This window comes from Haliotis rufescens, unplaced genomic scaffold (genome assembly GCF_023055435.1).
Source record: "Haliotis rufescens isolate VD_foot unplaced genomic scaffold, xgHalRufe1.0.p SCAF_49, whole genome shotgun sequence".
NCBI classification, from domain to species: domain Eukaryota; kingdom Metazoa; phylum Mollusca; class Gastropoda; order Lepetellida; family Haliotidae; genus Haliotis; species Haliotis rufescens.
The window spans coordinates 537611-550307 of NW_025964212.1; the positions used below are offsets into that span (position 1 = coordinate 537611).

A 12697-nucleotide genomic window follows, 5' to 3' on the forward strand; every position below is an offset into this window, starting at 1 on the left:
TGATGAAACTCGGGGAATTCAGTCCACCAGCAGCAACATCGACCCCGTACAAGTAAACATAAAACCAGTCTTGATTATCCGACGAACCATTTCCAACGGTTTCTTAAAGTATTTGAAATGGCAAAAAGTAACACGTCATCCACACCAGATATCAAAGAATTGCACGGAAGTAATTGACTGAAACGTCCTACAATCACATATCTCTCGGAAGCGTGTAAATAATTTTAAAAAGGAGTCCAACTCAAGTCTACATTGATTTGGCAAGTCTAGATTGCCTCAGCTCTAGGATTGAGGATTGTTCCTGGCCCCATTTAGATTTTATTCAATTTTTTGGGTAGATTTAATTTTTAAATAAGATAACTTTATTTCTGAGACTAAATGTCAGTCTAGTGGACAAGATAAAAATGTGGATACAGTAATCAATAATTTATTAATTATCATTCATTAACAAAAGACACCTAAATATGACCATGAAGAAGGTTTGATGATGTACTTGGGCTGCTTGGGCTTTTCATTTGAATATTTTCCAAATAGGCAACTATGTTTTTTCAGAGGCCATATATCGGTATATGGTCTCTGGTTTTTTTAAGCATGTCATGGAACCGCGGAAGCAGAATGTTAGGGGGAAAAGTGGCGCACTTAACATTCAACTTGTAAGGTAAGTGCAAATAGTTCGTCAAGTCCCATGTTTTGGTTAAAACATAGCAGCATATGCTGAGTTTACACTTTGTCCCCCCAAAGGAGTAGAGGCCGCCTCCGGGGTCTATTGGTGGAGCGTCCGCCCGGAGAGCGGAAGGTCCGGGGTCGATCTCCGGCCGCGTCATACCCAAAACCGTTCAAAATGGTATTTGTTGTTACCCTGTCTGGCGCTCGGCATTATTGGGCTAAAACAAGGTCTGGTCGGCTCGGATTCGGTACACTGTGTCTGAGTAGCTTATTCATGTTTAACTGCGTTATGGTATCTAGTACGATGAAAATGGCTATAGTCCAGACTAGCACAAGCAGCCACATTAAACATAATGTGCGAAACTGCTCATGTTATCCAAACAAAAACTATACGACTGAGACACAAAGACACATGGGCGTCCAAAATGACAAGTTTCACAATAACACTTGTTCAACGTGACTTAAACATTTCTGAAAGCACATTCAAAACCAACAAAATACAATCTCATTAAAATCAGACCTTAGTTCTCGCTACCGCTAAACAAAGATCTAAAGACATCCCATTAGGGGTCACGTCAGAACGACCTTTCATCCGACCAATCAGAGCGTCGCTTACCAGATCGGAATGTGATTTCTAATCATACAACCTCGAAAATTTTAACACGGGGTATTCCGAACGATAGTTACGGGTTTAACGACTGAATTCATACAATCTAGACCATCTACTGGCCATTCCAGAATGTTCTTTTGTTCAGGTTTCAAATTTGTAATTGAGAATTTGTCAAAAATTTGAAATTAGTGCTGTAAATGGTCAGTCAAAGTTCGCGCAAGGTCGGTCTGACGTGACCCGTAATGGGATGATCTTTGTTTAGCAGTAGCGAGAACTAAGATCTGATTTTAATGAGATTGAACAAAATACCGAGTGCCGGCTTGTGCATTAATGCACGCCTTAACACGGCGACGAACGGATGACGCTGAGAGTAATCCGCTGCCATTCCTCAAGGAGACATCGTTCCAGTTCTTGACAGTTGACTGGTGCCGCTGGTTGTCTTCTGATCTGTCGGTCAAGGTGAACCCATAAATGTCCGTTGGGGTTCATATCAGGAGAACATGCCGGCCAGGGTAAAAAAACGAATGTTGGCCTTGTTCCGAAAGTTCTGTGTGAGTCCCGCCGTAAGCGGTCTCGCTCAGTCTTGTTGAAGACAATGCCACGTGGCTGTTACTGAATGAATGGTTCCGCCTGGGTCAGGAATCCGGTGTGATCAGTGATCTTCACACGAAAAGTAATCTTGGTGTAATGTCAGATAAAATGTCAGATGAAATGTGAGATGACACGCACGCGCCCGCTCTCCTTATATAGTCTAACTAGCTTCAAGCACTTTCTACACAGTGCCAGACCAGTCCAGTGTCAGTAGAAAATCACAGAATAATCCACATGTTTCTACTGCGCTTGACACCCATGCTATTGCGGAAATTTACAGATATTTAGAGCATCTAAATATAATACCTTCGTCACTTGCTTTCATTAAATAGTAATACATTCCTGACAACTAATCGTTGTCCAAATACAATACAATGAACTTCTACAGAGTGTCAACAGAAACAATGTAATACAGTTACAATCATTGTTCAACAATACATTACACTGCCATATTACAATATATAGTATACACACACACAAACACGCACACACACGCACACGCGCACACACGCGCACACACACACACGCTCACACACACACGCACACACACACACATACACACAGGGACTGGGTTTTTTTGCAAGTGTAGCATGTATTAGACGTTTACTCCTACCGTTTGGAATACGAGGAAGAGTGTACGACCCGCTTGTTGAATGGAATGTGGATTGAGTGGCTACAGTGTCTGACCTCGGACCATTGCCAAGGGTAATACTTAGGTAATTGATTCCATTCATTCCGCAACAGACAACATGTTTAACTCATGTTCACTCAGTCGTATGAACGTATATGCTGCTGGCCCTCTATAATTAAATCTATATTGATCTGTTGACAAGCTGAACAACAGCGGCCTCTTCTGAAGTGTTCAATACTCCACATCGGGTAAAATCAGAAGCTGGAAGGCGAACCTCACATTTCGTTTTGTTTGTATATTTGTTTGTTGTTTAACGCCGTACACGGCAATGTTCTATCTGTATGTCCGTCGGGTTACCAATGATGGCACGCAATGAAGCCTGTCACTGAGCCTGGCCACAAAATCCATTTAGTCGCCTCCCACGACCAACATAGGTTAATGTGGACCAGCAAAGGAAAGGAGGACCTGTTATTTCAAAAAGGTGGGAATGTGTTTGTAGCATTCATATTATATTATATTATATTATATTATATTATATTATATTATATTATATTATATTATATTATATTATATTATATTATATTATATTATTCTAATATAATGTAATATATTATATTATATTATATTATTCATATTATATCATATCATATCATATCATATCATATCATATCATATTACTACGTATACTCATGATCATAAAGCGAAATTCTTCTTAAATCACAAACAATATCTGACAATGTGTGTTGGAATGTTTTCACCTTCATTGACCTTGTGACAACCCTTGCTCTTAGGGCAGGTTTGATTTTGGGATGAGTACTAAATGCAGTTACTATGAATCAAAGTATCCTACATCATCTTTAATTAATGATCCAGTGTGTCTAAAGATAATCTTTATTGCACTCGACCGGCAAGAGTTTTAAGGTCCTAAAACTAAAACATATTAAATATGACATACATTATTTAGAACACCACCTTGTATTTTTAAAAGACACCCTTAAACCAAAATAAGAAAAGTCACGGTGAGAGATTTACTTTCTATGACGCCACAAGAAACTGATTATTCGTTTCCAAAAGCATGTCCTTAATTAGTTTTAATGTTTCAGGACATGACCGGGCTACATAAGACCATGTCGACAAGATAACATCAATCCCTGCTGTTACTGTTGTAATACAACGCCATATATACCAACATGAGTATTCATTGATCTTCATTTCAAAGCGGCCTTCCACCATGCGTTTGGCTGGGAGCATCACAATCACGTGTCTTATCTGTATTCAGATCTGTGTATCAGTTGTTATTGTTATCGCCCTGGGAACCCGTCCAGTACAAAATAAGACAATCTTAGCTTCAGGCGAATCACATCATCTTCGTGAAGATTGGGAGAAAGGCCTGGATGATGAATACAAGAAAATGCCAAATGGACATGGTCGTACACGAACACGACGTATTAACGATGCTGATATTGACGTGGTTCTTGAGAACACACAGCTGTGCCGAGGAGTTTCAGAGGTGGACGTTGTATTTGTTGTCCACAGCACTACTGACCATTATGACCGTCGGCAAATATTTCGAACAATTTTCCAGAAGCAGAAAACACACACAAATTATACCGTACGACATGTATTCCTCCTTGGGCAAAGGAACGACGTGAAAATTCAGGAAATAATCAACCAAGAATTCAACCAACATGGCGACATTGTCCAAGGTCGGTTTCAGGACAGTTATAGGAATCTGACGTATAAAGCTGTTATGGGATTGAAATGGATCAGCCACAACTGTAGGGACGTGAAATACGTCATCAAAATGGACGATGACGTTTACGTTTCTTTGCGCATGTTTTTCACATATATTTATCATCAATATACGGGCGATAACAGGGTTTTATGTTGGTCGTGGAAGAGTTCAACAGTGCTTGTCAACAGAGGGGGGAAGTGGTCCATTGATAAGGACGATCTAAGGCAGTATGATCTGTTTCCTTTGGATTACTGCAGTGGTTTTGCTGTCGTTATACCAGGGGCGATAACTCCAGCTCTGTACAAGGCGACCAGGCTTGTTCCCTTTATGTGGATCGATGACTATTTCCTATCCGGGATGGCGCGTGCTGCAGTAACAAAACTGCATGATCTAAGTCCATATCATTACTATGTTATTTTTCCTCAACACCGGGCGGCTTGCATGAAAACAATAAACCTGTGTAAAATTATTTTTTCCCCAAATACTAAGATCCGAAGACTACCAGTAATAAAGGCATAATTTCCCCCACTTTTTTTGGTATTGAAAGAAACGAAAGAGAAAAAGGAAGGGAGGGTGAAGGAAGGACAGAGAAGTAGAACGGGAGGTGTAAAAAGATATGTTCAGTTCAGACATATTTCATTTAAATTACAATGTTTGGAATATCGGAATTTAGATAGCCATCTTTCATCCATGTTCGCAGGATCGATCCCCGTCAGCGCCATACCAAAACACGTAAAAAGATTGTTCTTGTTTTAACCCTGCCTGGCGCTCGGCATTAAGGGGCTAAAACAAGGGCGTGTTGACTCAGTATACTGTGTTTGAGTGGGGTATTAATGTTAAACTGCGACATGGTATCTCAGCAGCAACACTCACACGACACACACTCACCTCACCTTCACTTCTGTGCAGAGTTGCGTCCCTTTTGCGTGTCAGAAATATATGGACGTTGGTTCAAATCCTGATAGGCCCTGCTTATGTTTCGTCATTATATTGTAATCTATGGATATTAATCCTACCTTGTGTGAACATATCATCATGTATATATAACTCTATGCGCTAACCCAGTATTGACCTGATGACTGAGCAAGAAGTAGCCCTAAAGCGTCTTGAAAAAGAATAAATGAAGCTGTTATCCATGAAAGTGTCATGTATTCACTCAAATATTGTAGGGGGCAGGGGTGGCCCAATCGTCTAAGGCGCCGCGATTCGCTGTGCAGAATTGCGTCCCTTGGACACGCCAGAAACCTATGATTGTGGGTTCGAATCCCGGTTCGCCCCGATTATGTTTCTAGGTTTGTCAGCACAATTTCACCGAAGTGGTAAACGTCTGAGACCTGCATCACTTCGGGCTTTCCTCCAACATTAAGCTGACACGCCGCGATATAACTGGAATACTGTTAAAAGCGGCGTTAAATCCAACTCACTCACTCAAATATTGTACGGAAGTATAGGGGTAAAGAAAGGGGATTAAGCAAACAATTCGCATACTCAAATATTTTCGTTCTATAATTGTATCTTTACAAACATCTCTGGGTGGGATTTAGAAGTGACTTGTTTGTTGGTGAACGCCGCACTGACCACTATTCCACCTAGTATTTGATTGGTTGGTTTGTTGTTTAACGCCGCACTCAGCAATACTCCAGGTATATAATGGCCGTCTGTAAATAATGGAGACTGGACAAGACAATCCAGTGATTAATATGATGAGCATCGATCCACGCAATTGGGATCGATGGCATGCATCAACCAAGTCAGCGAACCTGACCACCCGATCCCGTTAGTCTCCTCTTACAAGCATACTCGCCTTTTACGGCAAGCGTGGGTTGCTGAAGACCTATTCTACCCCGGACCTTCACGGGTCTCCACCTAGGAGGGTTGACTGAACCTCAGAGAATTGCTTAACAGTGAAACTTTTTTGGTGTGGACATAACATGATGTGATTTAAGAATTGAATGTCACTTTGTGTCGCAAGCTCCGACGTTCATACAATTTTGTTCTCATTCTATGAAGGTTCATCCTCAAGTGAACTCACACACAAAAAAAGTCAATTCTTATAAAATTGTATGTCAATGGTTTATACCTACAGGGGTGTATATCTATCTCAAAATGTCACTAATTATAAGTACGCGGGGGCACGGGGGGCCCAGTCGCCTAAGGCGCCGCGCAGAGTTGCGTCCCTTGGGCACGCCAGAAACCTATGATTGTGGGTTCGAATCCCGGTTCGCCCAAATTATGTTTCTAGGTTTGTCAGCACCATACCCGTGCTCGTGGGTTTCACCGAAGTGGTAAACGTCTTAGACCTGCATCACTTTGGGCCTTCCTCCCACATTAAGCTGACACGCCGTGATATAACTGGAATACTGTTAAAAGCGGCGCTCACTTATTAAGTACGCGTGACTTCATGTTAACACGGACGTCCATACAACAACCAGCTGTAACCCGGAATAAAATAGTTCATCAAAAGGAGAGGTTACATGAGCGTTCGTATGCTCAACTTGCTCCACAGGAACATCTTTTGTAGTTTGGTTACAACAAATAGATCCAAATAATATAATCATTAGATGAAAAAGGACTCTAAGGAACTACCTCAGTAAGTAAGTCACAGTGACAGCGCGTCGCAATACGTTTACATTAAATACAGGACATCATAATGGATAAACGTAGGTGTTCGTGAACCTGTGGCGATTACACGTGTTAGACCTCATTGATCAACTGGTTAATCATTGAAAGGTGATGACAAAGATGTGTCAAATAGATGCTAATTAATTATAGATTGTTCAAGGCTGTTACCTGTAAGTCTAAACACGGATCCAGTCCACAGTTTGGATGTGCATTTCTTCGTTTTGATCACTGGGATAGGTCGTAGCGAGGAAATTCTTGAACAAGCATTCAATCAAACTATTTGACTTATCCCAATGTAAGCTAAAACGGTAAGTTCAAGATTAAAGGATCTGAGTGATCAGAAACAACGTTTCTGTATTCATTCGCGTTAGAGAATTCCCAATTCCCATTGATGTGGAAGTAGCGTGTCGTTCACACACATGTGTCGTTCACACAAATGTAAACGCCAGTTTCGCGGTCATGTAACCGACCTCTTGGAAAAGCCGCATATCGTCACATAAACACTTATAGAGGTATATCCACAAATTGAGGCAATTGAGCAAACTGTTTCGCTATGACAGGGCTCTGTAACCTTTAACAAATGGGTATCCTTCGGAAACTTGCGGTGATCAAGTTCTTGCAGAAAAGGGGCTTAACACCAAAAGCCATCCATTAAGATATGAGTACAACACTAGGGAAGGATGCCTCTTCCTATGTCACCATACAGAGGTTAGCAGAAGTTTTTAATTATAAGCGTAGCAGGGAGAGCGTTGTAGACGATCCCATCCTGTAATGCCTGTGACGTCAGCAACATCAAAAATGGTGATGACGACCGACGAATAACTGAGCGCTTACATTCCATTTATCTGATTAACGCAGAAACTTTGGCGATCCAGCTCCTTGGGTTCCAAAGCCTCTGCGATCTAACATCTGAAACCCATCTTCAGAAACCCATGCGTGCCGCAAGAGCTGACTATGTTTGTCGTAAGAGGCGGCTAACGGGATCGGGTGGTCAGGCTTGCTGAATAGGTTGATGCATGTCATCGTATCCCTATTGCGAAAAGCCATGAGCATGCTATCAATCACTTGTTTGTCTGGTCCAGACTCGATTATTTACAGACCACCTTTACATAGCTGGAATATTAATGCGTTAAACAACAAACAAACAACAAGGCACAACATGTCTCGTGAAAATCCAGCTCTGTTTCAAGCTGATCCAGTGGTGTTATTGCAGCGATTTGTGATTATAAATATAACAAACAACAATAGGCCCATAGGGCCTGTATTGCTCACCTGGATATTTACGCAATCATGTCAAAATACACATTTGCATTGTACATGTATATATAATACTGCAAATATTTCGTAATTTGGACTGTCAGCATTTAAAATGGGTGGATGTCAAACCTGATAGCATGAATGTGTATTTCTCAAGATACAAATGTAACATGTAGATCTGAACCGTTACCATGTTATGATCCAGGATAAATCATATTAAAGGTATTATTCTCTTCATAACAAAAACATAGCATGTTATGGTCAAGGTTCTAACTCTTTTGGGAGTGCCGGACAGATGAACAGAAGGGCCAGTCCTGGTAGCATATGTGCATTCCTCTCATTACATTCTCAATTGTACCATTATGGTTAAAGGTGGGGATCTTCACCCTCCATTTCTCCAATTTGAATCCCCACCAACAAGGGATTCTTCAATTTGGTTGATAGCTATCTCTTAGTTCCAGAGAAGAAGTCGTTTAAAGCATTATAGCCAAATTACCCCAATTTGGTCCCGCCCCTCAGCCCCTTTGGGGTCAGCCCCACCATTTGTGCAATTTTGAATCCTCGCCACCGGAGAATGCTTCCAAACAAATATGGTTGATATCTATCTTTTAGTTCCAGAGAAGAAGTCGTTTAAAGCAATATAGCCAAATTACACCTATTTGCCCCCGACATTTTCACATGAGCCATCCAATACAGGTTGAGTGCTTTCTTACAAAGTTCATCAAATAAGTTGTATTTATTTTATGCATTAACCTGTAGACTATTCAAACGTAATTATCAAACATCTAAATTTGCAAGAACATAAATGACATTAAATACGCAAACTACTGAGTAAATTAACAGTATATGCCGTCGGTGTCGTGCAGGTACCGGATGGTCGTGGAGACGACGAGCAATTCCTGGACCGTCCATACTACTTGCATCGGTAAATTATATAGATCCTTTTTTGTGCAGAAAGGTTTATTTCCTTTTGTTTTACGCCGCAGACAACAATATTGCAGGTTTTCCATAAATCGAATCCAAACGAGACAAAACAGTGACAAAGTATAAACAATGTACAACGCCGTAGGGGTTGGACGACACTGATTCAGCCACGTCACACCACACCCAGTTACCCCATAGTTGCCTCTTACGACACGCAAAGGATACTGCGACTTATTCTTACCTAGTCCTCACGAGGGTGTGTCACGATGTAGATAAAGCATACGTTCATTTTAATCATCGATAATCATTGATAATTTCAACAAGCACAGTTATAACGACGTTCTCAACGAACTTCCTTCTTATTCAACCTTAGAAGATGGGTTGTAAGCATTTCAAAGTTTCTTAATGTTTTGAAGATATCTTTGTCGGTGTCTCCATGTTGGCAAAATCCGGTTTGGGTAAATAAGGGAAAAGATAAGTTCACACGTCGATTGCTTTTTAAAGCACGTCGATACTTCTTCCTCCCCAACCTTATAATGAGCATCACCAAGGTCTTGCAATCCTGTTATGAAACCACGGGCCATTCCATATAAGAATACGTCATCTATCCAAAGAAATGGCACCATGAACACCACCTTGTAAAGCGCTGGAATTATCTTCCCGGGGATAATGACACCAAAACCACTACAGTAATCAACAGGAAAGGATTGGTAATGTCTAAAAACGAATTTCGGAACTTTCCATTTCCCCGTTCTCCTTATAACGACGTACGGCATGTTCGATGCCCAACATAGTATTCTGGTATCATCTTTATGTGAATGGTACACGTGTGTAAAAAAATTATAGATATCAGTATAAACGTCGTCGTCGATCTTGATGACGTATTTCACATTTCTGCAGTTGTGACTGATCCATTTTATTCCAAAAACAGCTTTATACGTCAGGTTACCATATGTGTCCAGAAACCCACCTTGGACAATGTCTCCATTTTGTCTGAATTCTTGGTTGATATGACCCTGGATTTTCACATCGTTCCTTTGTCCAAGGAGAAATACATGTCGTAATGTGTAATTTTGGTATGTTTTCTCCTTCTGGAAAATTGTCCGAAGTATTTGCCGACGGTGATAATGGTCAGCAGAGCTGTGGACAATAAATACAACGTCCACCTCTGAAACTCCTCGGCACAGCTGTGTGTTCTCAAGAACCACCTCTAACAATGGGTCATCAATACGTTGTAGTCGTTTATGACGATGCTCTTTCACAACGTTAGTGTTTATAATACCTTTTAACGGGCCACAAATGTTCGCACTTACACAGACCTCGTGTCCTGCTTTGTGATTCCCTAATGCTGTAAACATCACAATTAAAAAGCAAATATGTATCGACAATATACACACAAAGCACCTTTCCATGAAGAAAGTGAAAGACATCACGTTATTTGTTGACGATGGGTTTTCGATAATCAGCCAAATAACTGTTTCAAAGAGCAACTTGAAACGTTAGAGTCTGTTCCTCGCCGCTCCTCTACGTTCGATTTTCCATAACCCTGGGTAGTGAACCTTCATTCCGCACTAGATAAATAAACCATCTGAATCTCCGTTCTCATATGTGTATGTGTCGATATTGAAAAAACAAAATACCTTGTCACCAAATGATCTCATCTCCATACAATGTCACACTCCTTTGGTGTAAGCTCGTTCAGCACACCTGCTTAAAATTAGTTCGGAAATCTGGCCAACACATCGTCTTCGCCACATACCCTCCCCAGCATGTTCTCAAGCCTACAGTGTTCAATATGGTGTAGTACGTCCGTCCGAATGAAAATTAATACACCACCAGGAATCATTGTATGTTTGAATGATATTGTGTTGTGTAATAACATCAATTGCATCTGACACATGCGCTGAAGCGATGATAACAGCTTGATAGATTGGGTTTGATGCAAGCCTCCGATCTTTGTTCAACCGCTTTAACACATACATTAAAACAAGAAAACAAACATTCCCCGTCTCCACAAGAATATCAAATTATCGGCTCTTCAAGTGTGCAACTGTTTTATGTTATGGAGGAACTTCGTGGCATACATTCAACAACGAGAGAAATGGAATCGTCAGAATATTAGACCCTAACTATCCATGAATATATATTACTCTTTGTGTCGTGCGTGTTGCTGCCATATCACAATAAGATCGAACATGCTATAATTACTTTTAATATTGACCTTAAGTGAAGGTATAAATAGGTCCTTACAACATACTTGGAGGATGCAACAGCTTGCGAGTCATGTTGTTGTGTTGGGTACTTTCATTGGGCATGGAAGAAAGTCACCATGGGTCATCTGCAGTGATATTTGCAGTAGGATTCCTATGCGATTTACATATATGATGATCGATGTTTATGCGTACACATTTCCTAGCCATAATTCTTTTCATAATCGGCTTCATCGAAGATGCAGGGTGTGACATTAAGAGGCCATACATTCAAATTAAGGTTGGTTGACAGAGTGTCATCGTACCCTAGGTCATAAATATCAATGGCTACATTGTCGATTTTATACAGGCTGTCAGCTGGAATATTGCACATACACACACAAACACACAGGTACGCACGCACGCACGCACACACACACACACACACACACACACACACACACACACACCATAACCATAAGAAATCTCAGCAAAAAGCAGCCATTGTACGATTATGGCAATAAGCATGTATTTATGAATCACTATCAAATAGTGAGGTGGCACCCGTCACAAACACATGCAAGGGCAAGTCAATTGTTCACCTGAATAACACGGGAACATAATATGCAAAGTCAAAATAGGGAAATGCATCGGACATCAGTTTTGCCACTGACGCATCTAATTTGCCTTGGCCTTGAATGTTGAAAACTTGATTCAACAACTTTTGTTGTAAATAAAAGCGACAAAACCCTTTCCATATTCAAGAGAAATCTCTGCTAAAAGCAGAGTCGATTGTATGATATCCGACTAAAACACGGGAGCATAGTACAAGTCAAATAGGGAATTGTATCAGATATCATTATTGTCAATGATGAGTCAAATTTGGAAAAGTCCTCCCCATGTCAACCATAAAACTTTTTAAAAGCTTCACTGAGGCATTGAATGTTGTAACCTTGATCAAACTGCTGCTGAGCAGGAGCCTTATGACGCTCTTTGAAATCTTGGTAGAAAGGGCATGCTTGGTTGTATTGTCACTACCATAGGAGATCGCACATGAGACATAAGTATTATGTCTTTCTGTACCTCCTGTCCTTATTACAAAGAGTGTGGACCGTTGTCCCGAGCCGAGTCGATTGCCACCCCTCCCTTGTCTCTCTCCCTTTTACATAAGTACAAGTATACAGTTATGTTCATGATTGTGAATGCATTTACATAAATACGTAAATCATTCTGATTTGACAATGTAAGCAATGAATGAATAAATTGATTAATTAATTGAATAAATTGACATTTATGCTTCTTAATCTATAATGAAGCTGAGATTTAACATGCATGACAGGTGGCATATCGCTTAGGGCGTCAATCAGCAATCCTTAATTGCAAATGACCGAAACCGTCACAAAGGATAAGACGATAAGGTTTTACTTTAATTATTTCATTTCTAACTTTATATTTCTTTATGCTTATAAATT

The 12697-nt window shown here is 40.5% G+C and overlaps 2 protein-coding genes across 2 annotated transcripts; one reads left to right on the forward strand and one right to left on the reverse strand.

The window, feature by feature from the left end:
• Positions 1 to 2760: 2760 nt before the first annotated feature.
• LOC124139057 (beta-1,3-galactosyltransferase 5-like) lies at positions 2761 to 5353 on the forward strand. Its single transcript, XM_046506035.2, has 2 exons — positions 2761 to 2979; positions 3602 to 5353. The coding sequence occupies exon 2, from the start codon at positions 3730 to 3732 to the stop codon at positions 4750 to 4752; it is 1023 nt and encodes a 340-aa protein (XP_046361991.2). The 5' UTR covers positions 2761 to 2979; positions 3602 to 3729; the 3' UTR covers positions 4753 to 5353.
• A 3341-nt stretch (positions 5354 to 8694) lies between these two features.
• On the reverse strand, positions 8695 to 11147 carry LOC125372816 (beta-1,3-galactosyltransferase 5-like). Its single transcript, XM_048383468.1, has one exon. It carries the CDS (start codon positions 10464 to 10466, stop codon positions 9429 to 9431), a length of 1038 nt encoding a protein of 345 aa, XP_048239425.1. The 5' UTR covers positions 10467 to 11147; the 3' UTR covers positions 8695 to 9428.
• Between the last annotated feature and the right edge of the window lie 1550 nt (positions 11148 to 12697).